Below are 14,622 nucleotides of genomic sequence, written 5' to 3' on the forward strand. Positions count from 1 at the left end.
ATTGTGTTCCTGAACTTATCCAAATCCTCAAAGCAGGAGGAGGAGAGTATTACAGCTGTTCATGATGTGTGCAAAATAGCCAAAGCTGCATTATATATATTTTTTATAGTTTGGATCACAAATCTTGAAGAAAAATATTACACTCCATGAACATCCATACTGAAAGCATATTCAATTCCTACTGGCTGTGCACAACTCTATCTTGGCTTTCAACTATGGAGAAGTATTCAATTGCTTATTTCCTGTGCAGAGGACATTGTTGTAGTTGACAATACTGTTAAAATCCCCACTACTGTACAACCCTAAAGCTTACAACTCTGTGTCCAATTCTGCCTTCTGCCAAGCTACGCAAAGTATCTTTCAAAATTTCCAAAAGAGGCACAGAGAGCGCACACAGACACACATCCCACAGGATCACAACCACAGGCAACAAACATGACCTCTTGGCTTCACAGCTAAGCGCCATGTCACCGAAAAACAATTTAAGGGCCTATCCAGAGATTTACATGAGTGGTATGTCTACAACAAAAAACAGTTCAATACAAAAGAATATCTCCTGCAGCTCTGAAGCCTCAGAAAGTCTGAGAAAATTGATCATCACGTTGATGTCATAGAACTTACTCCAGCTTTGAATTGGAAGCAAAACAAGTCAATGTTAAAGGAAGAAGGAAGTTTGAAGGACAGGTCACTAGGCAGCAAGGACTAAATAAATTTGGTTACAGTAAAGTACTCTGCATTAAACTGCTATTATAGTGTACCTATTGTAATCTAAAACACAGTATAGTTTTACAGTGTTAATTGTTCGGTTTCTTTTACACCGTTCATTAAGTGTTTCTACAATAACCCCCTATAAAAGCCAATGCCTGAATTTAATTTCTTATCTTTCATAAATTTAAAGAATATAAGTTTGTCACTATTCCTGTACTCCTTGCATTGCACAGCTAAAGGAGTACTAATGCTTTCAGCATTTTAAAACACCCTGAAGATAAACACTTGCTGGGACTCATTAATTGCCTGAGAAGTCATAATCACATGTTGCTAGCTAAACATTAGCACTGCTCTGAGCCACAAAAGCCCCCCAAAACTTTAATCATATCCACACATAGAACAGGAAGCGGCATGGGTCGATTTTCTGTGTTTTTCCTCCCAGATTTGTGACCTGGGAGGCCTGATGTCTATCTGCTCAGCCTCCCATATGTTCAATTACAAGCTGGTTGTTTCATGGATACGCGACATGGGCATAGCATCTAACATGTCATTAGAATGGAAGCTCCTTGCTGTAAATAAAGATACAAAGTTCGACAAAGCAAACTGTCGGTGACAACACAGCTAATCACTTAAATCACCCTTACCAGGGTGTACTTAACCATTTTAAATAAGCAAACAAATGCAAAGTGGCTAAAGCTAAAGTTATCCAGAAGCCTCAGAATGAGCAATCAATGCATCAAAGCAGTTTTGAGGAAAATTATGGAGGTGAGTGAAAAAGAGAAAAGAGTATGTTCTATTATCTGGTGAATTTATAAACATGCTGGAAAATGATGGAGTTACTTCATATTTGTTTTTTGTGTGAATCTGTTGCACCTGCTTTTGGTTAGATTTGTAAGGTAAAGGTGGGTTTGGAGCACTTCACACACCACTTTATTTTAAGCTGTTTAAATGAAAGATGATCAAGTATCTTAGAGCAGTTTGGGGAAGATTGCAAAGTTTAATAATTTCTTTAGGCAGTGAAGAAAAGTTGATTGTTGTTGCATTTGTTGTCATTTATAGTTCTTAAAAAGAAAATCAAAATTGGCAAAAATCAATATGAGCAGGTCATCCTAAGTTAAAAAAAATCAGACATCAGAGGCACCCAAGTAATTGCTTTTTTACGAGTCTTATACTCCTTGCACCACACATCTATAACAGTACTGCTGTTTTCAACATTTTAAAACATCCTCAAGATGAATGCTTGCTGGGACTGATTAATTGCTTTAGGAGTCTCAGTCCTGATGCTCTGCTAGCTAAGTAACAAAAACTTGAACCAGCAACATCCCGACCAACCAAAGTCTAGGACATAAAAAATGTCCATGGACAGTGTGTTGCATTTTTACATTTTTTTCTTCAAAGGCATCAGCATTCAGGTGTATTTACAAAAGGCAGTGCATTGTTACCATGTACGGTTTGGTGATGGACTTTTACCCATACTAAAAATCAGATCTGCTCACCCTCTCTTGCTCCAGTAGGCATACTAATTGATAATAAGAATACCTGTGAAAAAAGAATAGTATTTGATGGAGCACCGCTTTAACTTGAATTTGGAGAGATTATGAAATCTGGTTTCCAAAATTCACCACAATGGAAAACATGTTTCACCTTAATCACACTGTATTAGGGTATTAAAGTAAAACTGTCAAGGATTATCCAGTGAGAACTGAGTACGGCAGGAGTGCTTCAGACTTCAAGATCAAACATTGTCTCTGCACTGTATATTCAGTGCCAATCTCAGAGGACTGGGTCCAAAGAGAACTGACATTCGGTTTGATTAAGTTGGTGCTATCTGAAGCCCCACCCAGGGGTACATAGTAATCCCCAATGTGCACAGCAAAGAGTTCCACTGCACCAGATTGCTTGTTCTGGGCTATACTGAGCTGCATATCCTATTTTACCACTGATTGAAGCACATATACTGTAGACGTCCATCCGTACAGTTTCCCTCCAGAGAGTGGGGGGAGAGACAGGAAAGAGATAGACAGGCAAGGAAACAGAGACAGAAAGTGAGAGGGAGGAGAAGCGATAGAGTTATCCGTGGTCTCATTACGGTGGGAAATGTGAGGGTCCCGATCCAAGGGAATGATGAAGGACTCTGTGGAGGAGGCCTCTGAGAACCAACAAAGACGGCTTTAGTTTCACTGGCAGAATGCATTTGCATAGCTTAGAAGCCAAAGCGTCTGAACCGGGGCTCATGAAAAGAAACCCCACCAATTGGTTGGACTTCAATGCAAACGAGAGAGAGGGAGAGCAAGTGAGAAATGGGGAGAGCAAGGCGAAGCGAGTGAGGGAGAAGTGGAATGGGAGGGGAAGCAGCAGGAACTTTTTTCTCTTAAGTAGCAAAACACAAACGAGATCGGGAACATCTGCACATCCCATGGAAGCTGTCGCCGACTGACTTTGATGCAAAGAGAACATACTGAGGAAGAACATCTCCAGAAAAGTAACACGCATAACAACACTTCCGAGATATCACAGGAGCCATGTTCCCTTGTAGTCTTTTGATATTGTTATTTAGTACAGCTTGGTTGCCATTACACATTAATGTCATTTGAGAATATTTCCAGGTTTGTACGCATTGGGATAGCTCCATTTTGCTATGATGGTGGAGCAGTTATTGGCCTACTGGATATCTGGAATGCAACAAATATTAGACATGGGCATAATAGAGCAATCTTCTGGAGAAGTGTGAAAAAAGAGGCAAGAATTAGGGAGGGAGTGGAGTGAGAGGAGCAGATGTTGTACTTTAGCGGTGTCTCCTTTTCCCACTGTGGCCTGAAGTCATGGAGGGATGACTAGCCTTCATCAATCCTCTTTAATGACTCTGGCAGCACCACTTAACACACTAGTATGTGATTTCTTCATTACTACACCATGATTCCACCATTTACTCGGCCGATGATGACGTACAGCAATGCTCAGGGATAAAACTAATCGCTGAAAGTCTCATTTTTGCAAATTGTCCCATTTGTAAGCACTGGGGTCAATTTAGAAATTGTGGGAAGGAAAGATAGGAGATGGTTTGAGTGTAACAAAAAGAAGATAATGAAATCTAGTGGGGTGAATATTGAAATGCAGTTCACCATGTGAAACTAAGAATATCTATTGCTAATTTGTTTGTTTTTTTTACTCCAATTTCAAAGATGTGACAAATGTAGTGCAGCGCAGTGAAGCTTTGCTCTGCCTGAAAGCTTTCGTGAAATCCTGGTAACTGCTACTTTCATGTGTCAACCCTTCTCGCATTACCCAGTCACCCACTCACTGCCTTTCACCTGGTGCACAATTCCCACACCCTCCATGCGTCAGACCCTTCAGTGCATACATTGACGGGGACATGCAAATGTTTTGCCACTATCAATAATAAATGTTGACTTTTGAACCTCACCAATAGATTATTTTTTTACTGACAGCGCTTCCCAAGAGATGCACGCAGCTTGCTTTAAGCATAGTTTAGAGGTTTTTGCCGATACCTTGTCATTTTTCAAAAGAATAGAATAACAGTTTGAGATTGAGAACCTATACCTGTCTATCTCTACCTGTGCAGCTCATCTCCCATTACTGTGTTAGTGGGATTAGAAAGCAAGATTTATGCAAATCTTTACTGAGGCACACAAATTTTGGAAAGTCGGGGGGGCTGACAGAGCTCAGGGGAACATTTTAGCCTGCACAACATACATGCAAACACAGAACGTCCAAACAGTTCCATCTGCTAAACCTTCCCCCCACCCACCCGGTCCCTTCTGCTGCTGCTACAAGCCCAACACCTACCACTCTCTCAACATCATATCAAACACTATGGGCTACGACTCCTTCTAATGAGCTTGCACATGCTGCACCATGGACTGTTTGCTCACACCAAGAATCCACAGCTTTAATCAGACATCAGTTTTGATAGTCAGTGTCATGCCTGCCTGACCTGAATATATCTCGCAAGGCCGCTTTAGTGGTTATTGAATCGAGCAAAAGCAATGATTTCTTTAGGCATCAATGTTTGATGAGAACTTCTGCCCTCGGGCTTAATACGTAACTCGAGTAATTCGCTAACTCCAAACAACAACACTTAAAGTACAAATCTGAGACTGCTTAATGAGTGCCGCTTTGAGGTTTGAAGATGATATAAAATCGATGTGTGTGTGTGTGTGTGTGTGTGTGTGTGTGTGTGTGTGTGTGTGTGTGTGTGTGTGTGTGTGTGTGTGTGTATGCGCACCCTTCGCATTTTCAGATGTGATTCAATGTGAAATAACGCTCCAACAGGTGTCAGGTGTGGGAGAAATAAGGTAATTGGAATAACTGTATAAGCAAATGAACAGTCATGCCACGGCTGCTGGGGCATATGCTGTGATTTATTATCTCATTTACCTCCTTTCTCCAGAGGAGGAGAACAGATAAAATCCTGGCGCATCATTAGTCAGATGCAACACCATGACTGTTCCTGTCATGCTCACAGTAACCTTTTCTTGCTACATCATCTCTGCGCTCACACTCACACACCATGGCAACAAAGATCTTTTGAAGCGCTTGGCAACGGCCTCTGAAACGTACAATCCCACATCTTAACTTGACCTGACAATGTCCCCTAACAGCCACTGTTACTACAGAGAGGTCAGGGCTGTCCAACTCAAGTCCATGTCCCATGTTAGGGCACATGAATCACTCAGAGTGCTGCTGTTGCTGCTGCTGCCGGTGCTCTGTGGATGACGATTCACTTGAGATATGATCTGTGCCACTGGTTGCACAACCACAGACGGAAATGTGTGCTCCTTGCTAAGCGTGTTTATTGGGAGAGGGAGACAAATTCAGACAGACAGACATACGAAAGAGGTGGGCAGACTGATCCACCACACATGAAAACCATTCATGACTGTGCGTGCCAAGTGTCGCTGCTCAACAGATTATAGCCTTAATGGATGACATTCAAAAAAATGTATCTGGCCTAATGTAAGGTGCTTGCCACGTCCACCATTTGAATTATAACTAACAAATCATCTGCAGTCGGAAGGATTCGAGACAAAATCTAGCATGCTTCATTGTAACAATCCACTGGATGCCCCCCTCCCTCCTAAATTTAGCCTGCTCACCGACCACCGTGAGTGATGGATTGGATGAGAAAAGGGGCTGTGTATGATTGGCTACACACGCGATTTGCTGTATAACCTCGGGGCATTCGGAGCCCCCCTTATTCAAACGTGACATTCAGACCTGCTTTGTCAACCTGGGGCAAGCTGATTTTGCATTTCTTTCATTCATTCGTTTCTCCTTGTGAATTTAAAGGGGATTACAACAGGCGATTTATGAGAAACCACTTTTTCCCTTCCATTTTACAAGGTCATTATCGCATTTGGAGTAAATTGCAAAAACTCACCATACACTCCTTGACAACGGATGCCGTCCACGATGAGCGCCAACAGCCCCAAAACACAGATAGTTAGATCCATCCTTTTCACGTTAATCTCTGCATATCCAGCTCTCAAAAGCGAGAAGTCCTTTCCGGGGCGGTGTGGCTGAGGTGCATAGACACGGGCACCGCTCCGATCCACACGTAAGACTGATTTAGACCCCGACTCCCCCACCCCTCCCTCCGCCAACTGTTCGCTGTAAAGGTATGTATGGGCGCAGCAGGAGAACAGAGTCAGGTAACGGTCGGTTTAATGGGAAGTGTCACGCAATCCCAAAAAATGCGGAGCGCTCGCGGAGACACAACCACCACGGAGGACGTGGAGAAGCAGGCAGGCGCGGGGAGTGGGGCTGCAGAAAGCCTGGCCTTGGAACAAAAAAAAAAAAAAAACTCTCCTCCACTGCAGGTAGGTGAGCTCCACCGATTCCGTAGACTTTAGCAAAGACCCGCGGGGACACGGAGGTTCTTTCGACTACAAGCGGATTGCGGCTCGGTACCCACGAACATAGCTCTCTCCACGGCTGCTGCTTCTGCTGCTTACTGCTGCGGTGACTGCGAGCTGTCAAACGAAAGCACCTCCTCTGCTTAATAATAATAATAATAATAATAATAATAATAATAGTAATTATAATGATAATAATAATAAAAACACTGACAGATTTGTCACTTTTCACCTTCTGCGCTTTAAAGTAGTCCAGCTGCTGCTGTATACAGTGGAGGCTCTCGCGCTCACATAGTCACATCCCGACTGCACCCCGATGCCGCGCGCTCGACTCATCTCTCCCGGTGGCAAAAAAAAAAGAAAAAAAAGAAAAGAAAGAAAGGCAAGGGGAGGGGAGGGTCCAGACCGGTCAGGAGCAGCCGGATGGTTTATCCACAGCTCCCCGGCGATGCTTTCGGTTGTCTCGGCGTCACCACACCACTTTTTGGCGATTTCAGGCGACGGTGGGAGCCGGATGTGCCCGCCGTGGTGCCAGTTGAGCAGCGGTCACGTTGCGCAATACGTGCTACGGAGACAGAGTGGCACCGCAACCGGTCTGTAGCTACGTCAAGAGGTGCGTGGCTTCCAGGCGCTCATCTGTATGGGAGGCTTCGCTCAGCGTCAGGAAAGGCATGAGAGGCGCAGCTGCTGGATGCTGAGAGAAGGAGAGAGAGGGGGAGAGAGAGGGAGATGGAAGCATTGGAATTCAAGAGATCTAGCTTTGACAGACCTTTGCAATCACCACCCAAAAACAGTCTACACCGCCGCCTGCTCATGTTTCACCATTCCTCCTTTATCAGACAGGGTGGATGAGGTGCTGTCTGTCATGTAGCACTCATCTGCTACAGCAGACTACTTTTGGCCCGAAATAGTGGGATGTCTGTGTTAGTCTGGTGTATGCAGCTCTTCCTACACTGTAAAAACTGTGACAAGAGGTTACTTAAAAAAACCTATGGCAACAAAGTGACACTTAATTTACTTAAGTAGATTTTAATTTCAAGTGATTTATGTAAAATTTAGATAAAATGTTAATTAAATTTCAACAAAAAACAATAATAGATATTATTGACATTGTCTTTTAAATATGTGTTGAATTTAGGGACAAAATCTCAAATTGAAGGTTAAAATTGCCTAATTGTAACAAAAAATTAGTTCATTTGAAATGAATCTCTGAGAAAAATTACTTTGAATTTACTAACGATCTGGCAAAGGTTTAGTAAAAATGACTAAAATATCCATTACAAAAAAATTAAAACTTTTTGTTTTTAATTAAAACTCTAATTGGATTCACTAATTTTCCAATTAAACATTATAATTAATGACTGAATAGTAAGAGAAAATCAAATTAATTTAACTTCTTTTCTGAGTAAAATGAATCAATTTCGCAAAGACAACATTCAAACAGTAATTGTTTTTATTGTGGAATTTAAAACATATACAAAATTTATAATATAATATTTTTCTGATTAATTTAGATTGTATGCACTGAAATTCTTCACTAGTGCTTGCCCCAAAATAATAGGAAGAATAGGCCATAATTGAAAATACAGTTTCAGCCAACTTCTCGAGAATGTCAGTCTTTACTTTGGAGGTGGGCAGAAGATTTCCATTCTTTTTATACTCCTCGGTGGCTCTTTCCAGTTACATTTCAGTTTCATGTGCAGACTGTGGAATGGGGAACAGCTTTGGCCAGGGCTCACAACGTTCTGTGAACTTCTGCCTTTTGAGAATAATGGTGTCCTGAGAAGATGTGGTTGCAGCAGAGTCTGCATTGGATACAACTGGATTGGATGATGAGTCATAGTCAGTTGATCAGAGGGGCTGCCGAAAACTGGCAGGATGACCAGGGTGATGCCAACAACCTTCACAGTGTCTTTGTCTTTTATCTGGTCACTTCTGCGAATAGTGAAGTAGTCCTGAAATTTTGGTTTAAAATACTGAAGACTTAAGTTGTTTGAAATCCCAAAGGTATCCTTCACAACACCTTGCAGCTCCTCTACTGTTGGTGGGATCCCTGATGGAAGAACCAACTTCTCCGTTTGGTCATCGGTGATTACATGGAGCTTTATCTCATTCAACCTAGAATAAAATGTAAATGGGCAGAGTTAAGTTAGATTAAGTAGGGTCAACTTTGTCATTTTCTGCTGCTTCAATTTCAAAACTAGTAGTTTAATTCAATACAATCATCCATCAAAACCTATTCAAAATGCATAGTCTACATACTGATCAGCTGAATTTAAGTTGAGGGATCTTCCAACAACTGAAAAGAACACAACATTAATAACAATCGCACTCTCCAAAGTAAAAATTTTACACACACAAATTGTTAAAGACAAATTTGAATTAATACTAAAATTGAGAAAATCTCAGTTTGATGATATTCTATTAGAGTGACTACAAGTGTTCTAAAGAGAGCGAGAGAAAAGACATATCATGCACGTTTACACGTGTTTCACTTTCACCATTGTCACACAGAGGTGGCCATACAGACTATTTCAAAGTACGGGAAATATTATACTGTGAATGAGCCCACTTTATTGTTTTGTGTTTTTTTTCCTGTTAAGTGTTAGTGGTAATATCAAGAGCATGCAGAGACTAAAAGCTGTTTCCTAGCAACACAATTTCAATTAAATGGTTTTAATTAGTGTAATATTTTCCCCAGTGGAGAAGTAAATGGTATACTTTTCAGATAAATGGTTAAAGACAGAGGCTCAACAGTATGATCCCTGATCAAACAGGCATAGGGATATGAAGCAAAACCCAGTGAGGCGTCTGCGCAATTTATGATATTAATTAATTAATAATAATTAATTAATTCATTGTGTTTTACATAAATATATAAAAGTAAACCTGATTTCTAAGCTGATTGTTTTCAGATATTTTGTGACCCAAGTTAAAATAGTCAGAATCTAGTTTGTTGTGACAAGTGATTCGTATGAATAAAAGAGTAAAATCTTTGTTTATAGCTAATTTAAAAAGAAATAATATGCTCCACTTGTTGAGACAGAAAAATTCTATTTGAAGCAGCAAGTCTCTCCTCAGCTGGAGCAGCAGCAGTGGGTAGTTTGGCGCCCTCTTCAGGTTTTTAAGACATCTAGACCCAAGAAGTCGTTAAGAGTTATACTCCCTTAATGACTAAGCCCAAATTCTGATTGAGCATGATCAATGCTTATAATAATATCAGGGGTTTCCCCTTGCTTTACAGATGTTTAGCCGAACTGTCAATATCTTGCTATCAGATAAGGAACTGAAAATAAACAATGTGCTCTTTGGAGCTAATACTGGATACATGCCATTCTGAAATGTAAAATTTTGGAATCTAAGTGATTAATCTCATCTAACTTCATCTATCAATTTTACTCACTAGTGCAATGCCAAAAGTAAGCTTTCAGATCTCATTTTCTTCCAGTGGCTGATTTCGATTTGTTTCATTTTGAGGGAAATTGAGGGATCAGGGGGTTTATTATATCTTCAGGACATCAAACCCTCTCTTGATTGATATATTTCAGTCTTTGTAAAATTATGTGCACATCTCATTTTGGAAGGCGTAATAAAAGTTGTCCTTTCATTCTCAGATACTTAAATTAAATTTCAACAACTCATTTAAAAGTGAGCGTCCAGTTAATTTTTCTATTTCTTAAGCACCTTGAGGCAAGTGGAGTAGTCTGATTTATTTTAGCTGTCACTTTTTGTAAAAAAAAAAAAAAAGGAAAAAAGGGAATTCTGGAAATGATTTGACATTGGATTTACAGTAACTCAAGTAACTGACAGAGCTGTTGAAAATATTTAAAGAGGAAAAATATCAGGGTTGTCAGGACTGCTCGGAAACAGTTATGCAGTCTGGACTTGGATATGAGTCAGCTGAATGTCCTGACAAGTATAAAAAATGAGGTATTTTGTCATATGGTAGTGTGTGTGCTTTTTCGCTTACCCTCCATCTGCTGTCTGCTAATCATTCTGTTTATTACTGTACCTTTGCATCACCCATCCAATACGGACAAGAGTGGGCAACCACTAGGGAAGCTTAGACTTTAACTCCCCATCTGTCTATTGTGGATAACTCTGCACTCTATGCCCACCACCACCCCCTCGCTGTCTTCTTCTTCCCTTGTGGAATATAATGCAACCTTTATATTCATGATGTCTTATGCTACTACAGTGCCCTGACATGGGAGTGAATGCAATTATGGAGCCCGTTGTGAGCAGAGCGTCTGCATGTGTAGCATCATAGAGGGGCTCATGAATATAACATGCACTCACTACTGTTGTATTTTTGGGTGTATGGCATTTCACTAAATTTAGTCGGTCATTTTAGTGCATGAGGTGTTGGGTATGGTATGAAAGAAGACAATCTGACATTTTGGGAAAGTCTCTCTGGGCTTGGCGTTCATTTTCAAACACAGCAAATGTCCAGATGACGTCACAGCAAAACGCATGGCCGTGGTCGTCCAGGGAGACATGCGTATCTGTGAATCTGTGAGAATAAATGCTAGAGAGGGTTATGGCTTTGGTATTCCAACAATATTCTGCTCTGGTTGGCATCACACATGAGTAAATCTCAAATGGAACAACATGTATTTTTCCATCTCGCTGCCCCTTAAAAAGTCATATCAGCCAGCTACTTGTGGAAACAGTTTCACTAACTACTGTAAGTCAGTTCTCACCTTTTTTTTCTATCCGGTTCTATCCGGATGCTGTTACTTCATTTAAATTGATACATTACTGCTGGAATTCGCCTTCTGAAGTGAATCATTGTCAGCCTATATCTGGTGGGCAAGAAGGATGGCATTTGACACAAACTGCAGGAAATAAAATAGGCCTGAGCATATAGATTCAAAATAGATTTAATGGCTGAATTAGCTGTAATTACTTTTTCCGTGAACTACCTGAGGAGTCATCCAAGTCACAAGCACCAAGGGAGTATGGGATATACTTTACATTTTTGGCCGGTAGTCAGAAATTACCAATGCCTGACTCACGGCCAAGCCTGCATGCATAGTAACTCACTGTGTGCCCGCTGATGAAGTTTTTACTTTGAAAATAGGTCTCCACACAGCTGGCAGAGCAAATTCTTCTAACTGTAATGACTGCAAATCATTTGGCTTTACTGTCATTCGTGCACTTACAGTATGGCAGTGCCCTGCATGTGGTTTATCCAAATGCAGCTGGAGGGGGAAAAATGATAGAAATCATTCAGTATGAACTCTATTGACTTCAACACTGCATTTTTCAAAGTATGAAAAAGCCATGTGCAGTTTTCATTAATCAAAAAAAGTCTTTGGTTAGTTGGTGTGGAGTTGTGTTGATAAAAAACAGTTCTTGCCAAAGTGACTCCCTGGGGTTCAGGCAAAATCCCCTCAGACTGATCATTAATTGTTTAGCTATTGTGCTTTAACCATGTTAAAGAAACAAACGAAGACAAAAGGGGGGATAAAACAAATAAAAAATGACCACATTAAAAACACAGTCATGCTGCAGCGAATTAAGTGTCAACTCATGGTTGCCGGTTGTCATAGAAACTCAACAGGCTTTCTGGCTTGGAAGTTTTTAAGGAGCTTAGCTGGCGCAAAAATAGTGATGGTCAGAGCAAGTGATGGAAAGATTTAAAACAGCACAAAGACAGAGCCAGCCTGTGACTGTGACACAGCCTGAATTAGAGTTTACTAAAATGGCTAAACGGCACTTGGCTAATAGCTTAATGGACGTATTTTGGCTGCTTGTGGAAGAAAGCTATCCGCCATCATCTGTGGCACTGTCCATTCTTAACATATTGGATGAGAGGTGAGAGAGCCAAAGTGAGTATTGTGCACATGAAAAGGAAAAATCACAGAGACCACCTGTCACTGAGATGGAGTGTGAAAAAAAACACAACATTCATAATATTTGTGTACACCTCGTACACCCTAAGTATAACCTACTAGCACTGAAGAAAATAAGATTATTCCAAAATGGTTAAAGTCTTTCAGCATATAATCTTTTATAAGCCATATATTGTAGTTATCTATTGTAGTTTTGTTGGCTACCATTGTGTTGGGCTCTCTTAAAAATGTTTGGGAACTGATGCTCTAGAAATGCAGCAAAGAAGTTTTGTTACATTAATGGGATCCGTGCCACGTCTGTTCTTAGTGCATTTCTGTTGCAATTAAAGGCGCTGCCCCCATTTATATTCGCTGCAACGAAAACTCCCTTTCTGAGTGCAGTCTTTTAACATGAGCTAGCATAGGCTCTTGTGCTGAGAGGCAGACTGTAAAAATAAAAGGCAGTTCTGACAGGCATAACGCGTGTTTCTATTCTACAAATGTTCCCTCAGACACCCACGTTTTCCCTGGGTAGTGGCACTCGGTATTCACGGCAGCGGGAAGCCTGTCGGTGGTATTTACACACATAACTGGGGTGAAAAGAAATAGATTTCACAATCAGGTGCAGCAGTTCATAGCAGTTAGTATCAAGATGCCATCAGAATCCGGAAACCGCAGCCCTTTGTGACGGTCTCTGGTGAGATATCAGGTAGGTCCCAATAGAGGATGAATAATCAGTTAATTCATTGAAGTGATGCAAATTTACCTGCATATTTGAAGCCGTATGAAACTTGCCAACACTGCATGAAATGTGTAGTGCTCATAGCTGTAGCCCAAACATGTTTATATGTCACAAATATTTTCAATTGCTTTTCTTAATAAAAGGGGTGGGGGTGTGTGTGGGAGGTTTAATGAGTGCCTTCAATTTTACAAAAGGACAAGAATCTCCACAGATCGATTCATTCATCTGTCTGTCTTGTGATCAAGGAAAGCTTTTATGTCGCCTCTAATTCAGCTATACTGCAGCTATCCATTTTAACACCAGAGAACTTCCTATTGGGCTATTGATCAGCTGCACTCCAAGGGATTCGTTCCAACTCATCAGATTGATTATGTCATGGCTGTTTTGGTGAGACAGCACAGAGTTAACATGGCGTGCTAATTAAGCTGTATGAACCTACTTTATTACTCGAATGGGCTGATACTTGATATCAGACAAAGACAACTGAGGTCTGTTGACTTTAAAAGGTTGTGTATGAATATATTCAATAAAAAAGTCAACAATGTTGTAAATAAAGTATGAAAAATACATAGTCTTCAATGGTTTTATGAATATTTAACAGTAATTAACCCCTCAAACACTGTTACAGTTAAGCATTTATAAGAAGAGACTATAAATGCTGAATAGTTTCTAAAACATGATGTTGTTGTACGTCAGCATGATGTATTTGTTAACATTTATAACTCCAAGAAGCCTGTGTAACTGCTGAATAATCAGTCATCCTAACAGAGTTTCAGATGACTAATTTAGTATATGACTTTTACTGTTCATTTATATACACCAGCAATATTTGCCATTAAGATAAAACGTGACACTATATCAGGGGTGCACAATTAATTCTCCCAGTCCCAGTTTCTCATGTGGACCCTTGGGAAAAGTTAATTGCCCACTCCTGTTATAGCACATTCTAATGTTACTATTTTGGTGTTGTCATAAATAGTATTGCTTCAGGTATGTCACTGCATCTGACCAATCGTGTTGAAGGAGGAAGGTATAGGTTTTTTGACTGAAAAAAAAATTAATACAAAAGACAGAGCAATAAAATACTGGGCATTGTAGAACTGATTTATGCTTCTGTGGGAAATCTACACCGTAACCTACAGTAACTAAGCAACACTGTGAAAAGGTCAGTTGGAACCACTTTCTTAAACCTAATCATAGTTTTGTTTTGTGTCTGAACATAACTGACCTGTGACTGAAAACATGAAAACATTGTTAATAACACTAACAAATAAATCAATAAAAATAGTCGATCACTAAGTAAGGAAGAAATAAATAAACAAGCCACTGACATTTGGTCTCACATGAGATGTGAACCCTTTTAGGTAAATCTCCGGTGTCTGACCCATTCGTTCAGCGAGGCCAACTCTGTTTGAGGACTGTGCCACAGATTTGACAGATAGGGATGAATACCATAAGT

General features: G+C 40.4%; 1 protein-coding gene across 1 annotated transcript in view; it reads right to left on the bottom strand.

Annotated features, from left to right (window-relative positions):
- Positions 1-6,272, bottom strand: part of LOC146651871 (MAM domain-containing glycosylphosphatidylinositol anchor protein 2) — a 200,936-nt gene extending 194,664 nt beyond the window's left edge. The window contains exon 1 of the mRNA XM_085382565.1: positions 6,110-6,272. Coding sequence (XP_085238691.1) covers positions 6,110-6,182 — 73 coding nt within the window. The 5' untranslated portion in view covers positions 6,183-6,272. The remainder of the gene's footprint in view (positions 1-6,109) is intronic.
- Positions 6,273-14,622: the final 8,350 nt, after the last annotated feature.

This window comes from Rhamphochromis longiceps, linkage group LG15 (assembly GCF_057381845.1).
Source record: "Rhamphochromis longiceps isolate RC_006_pf linkage group LG15, R_longiceps_female_GT1.1, whole genome shotgun sequence".
NCBI classification, from domain to species: Eukaryota; Metazoa; Chordata; class Actinopteri; order Cichliformes; family Cichlidae; genus Rhamphochromis; species Rhamphochromis longiceps.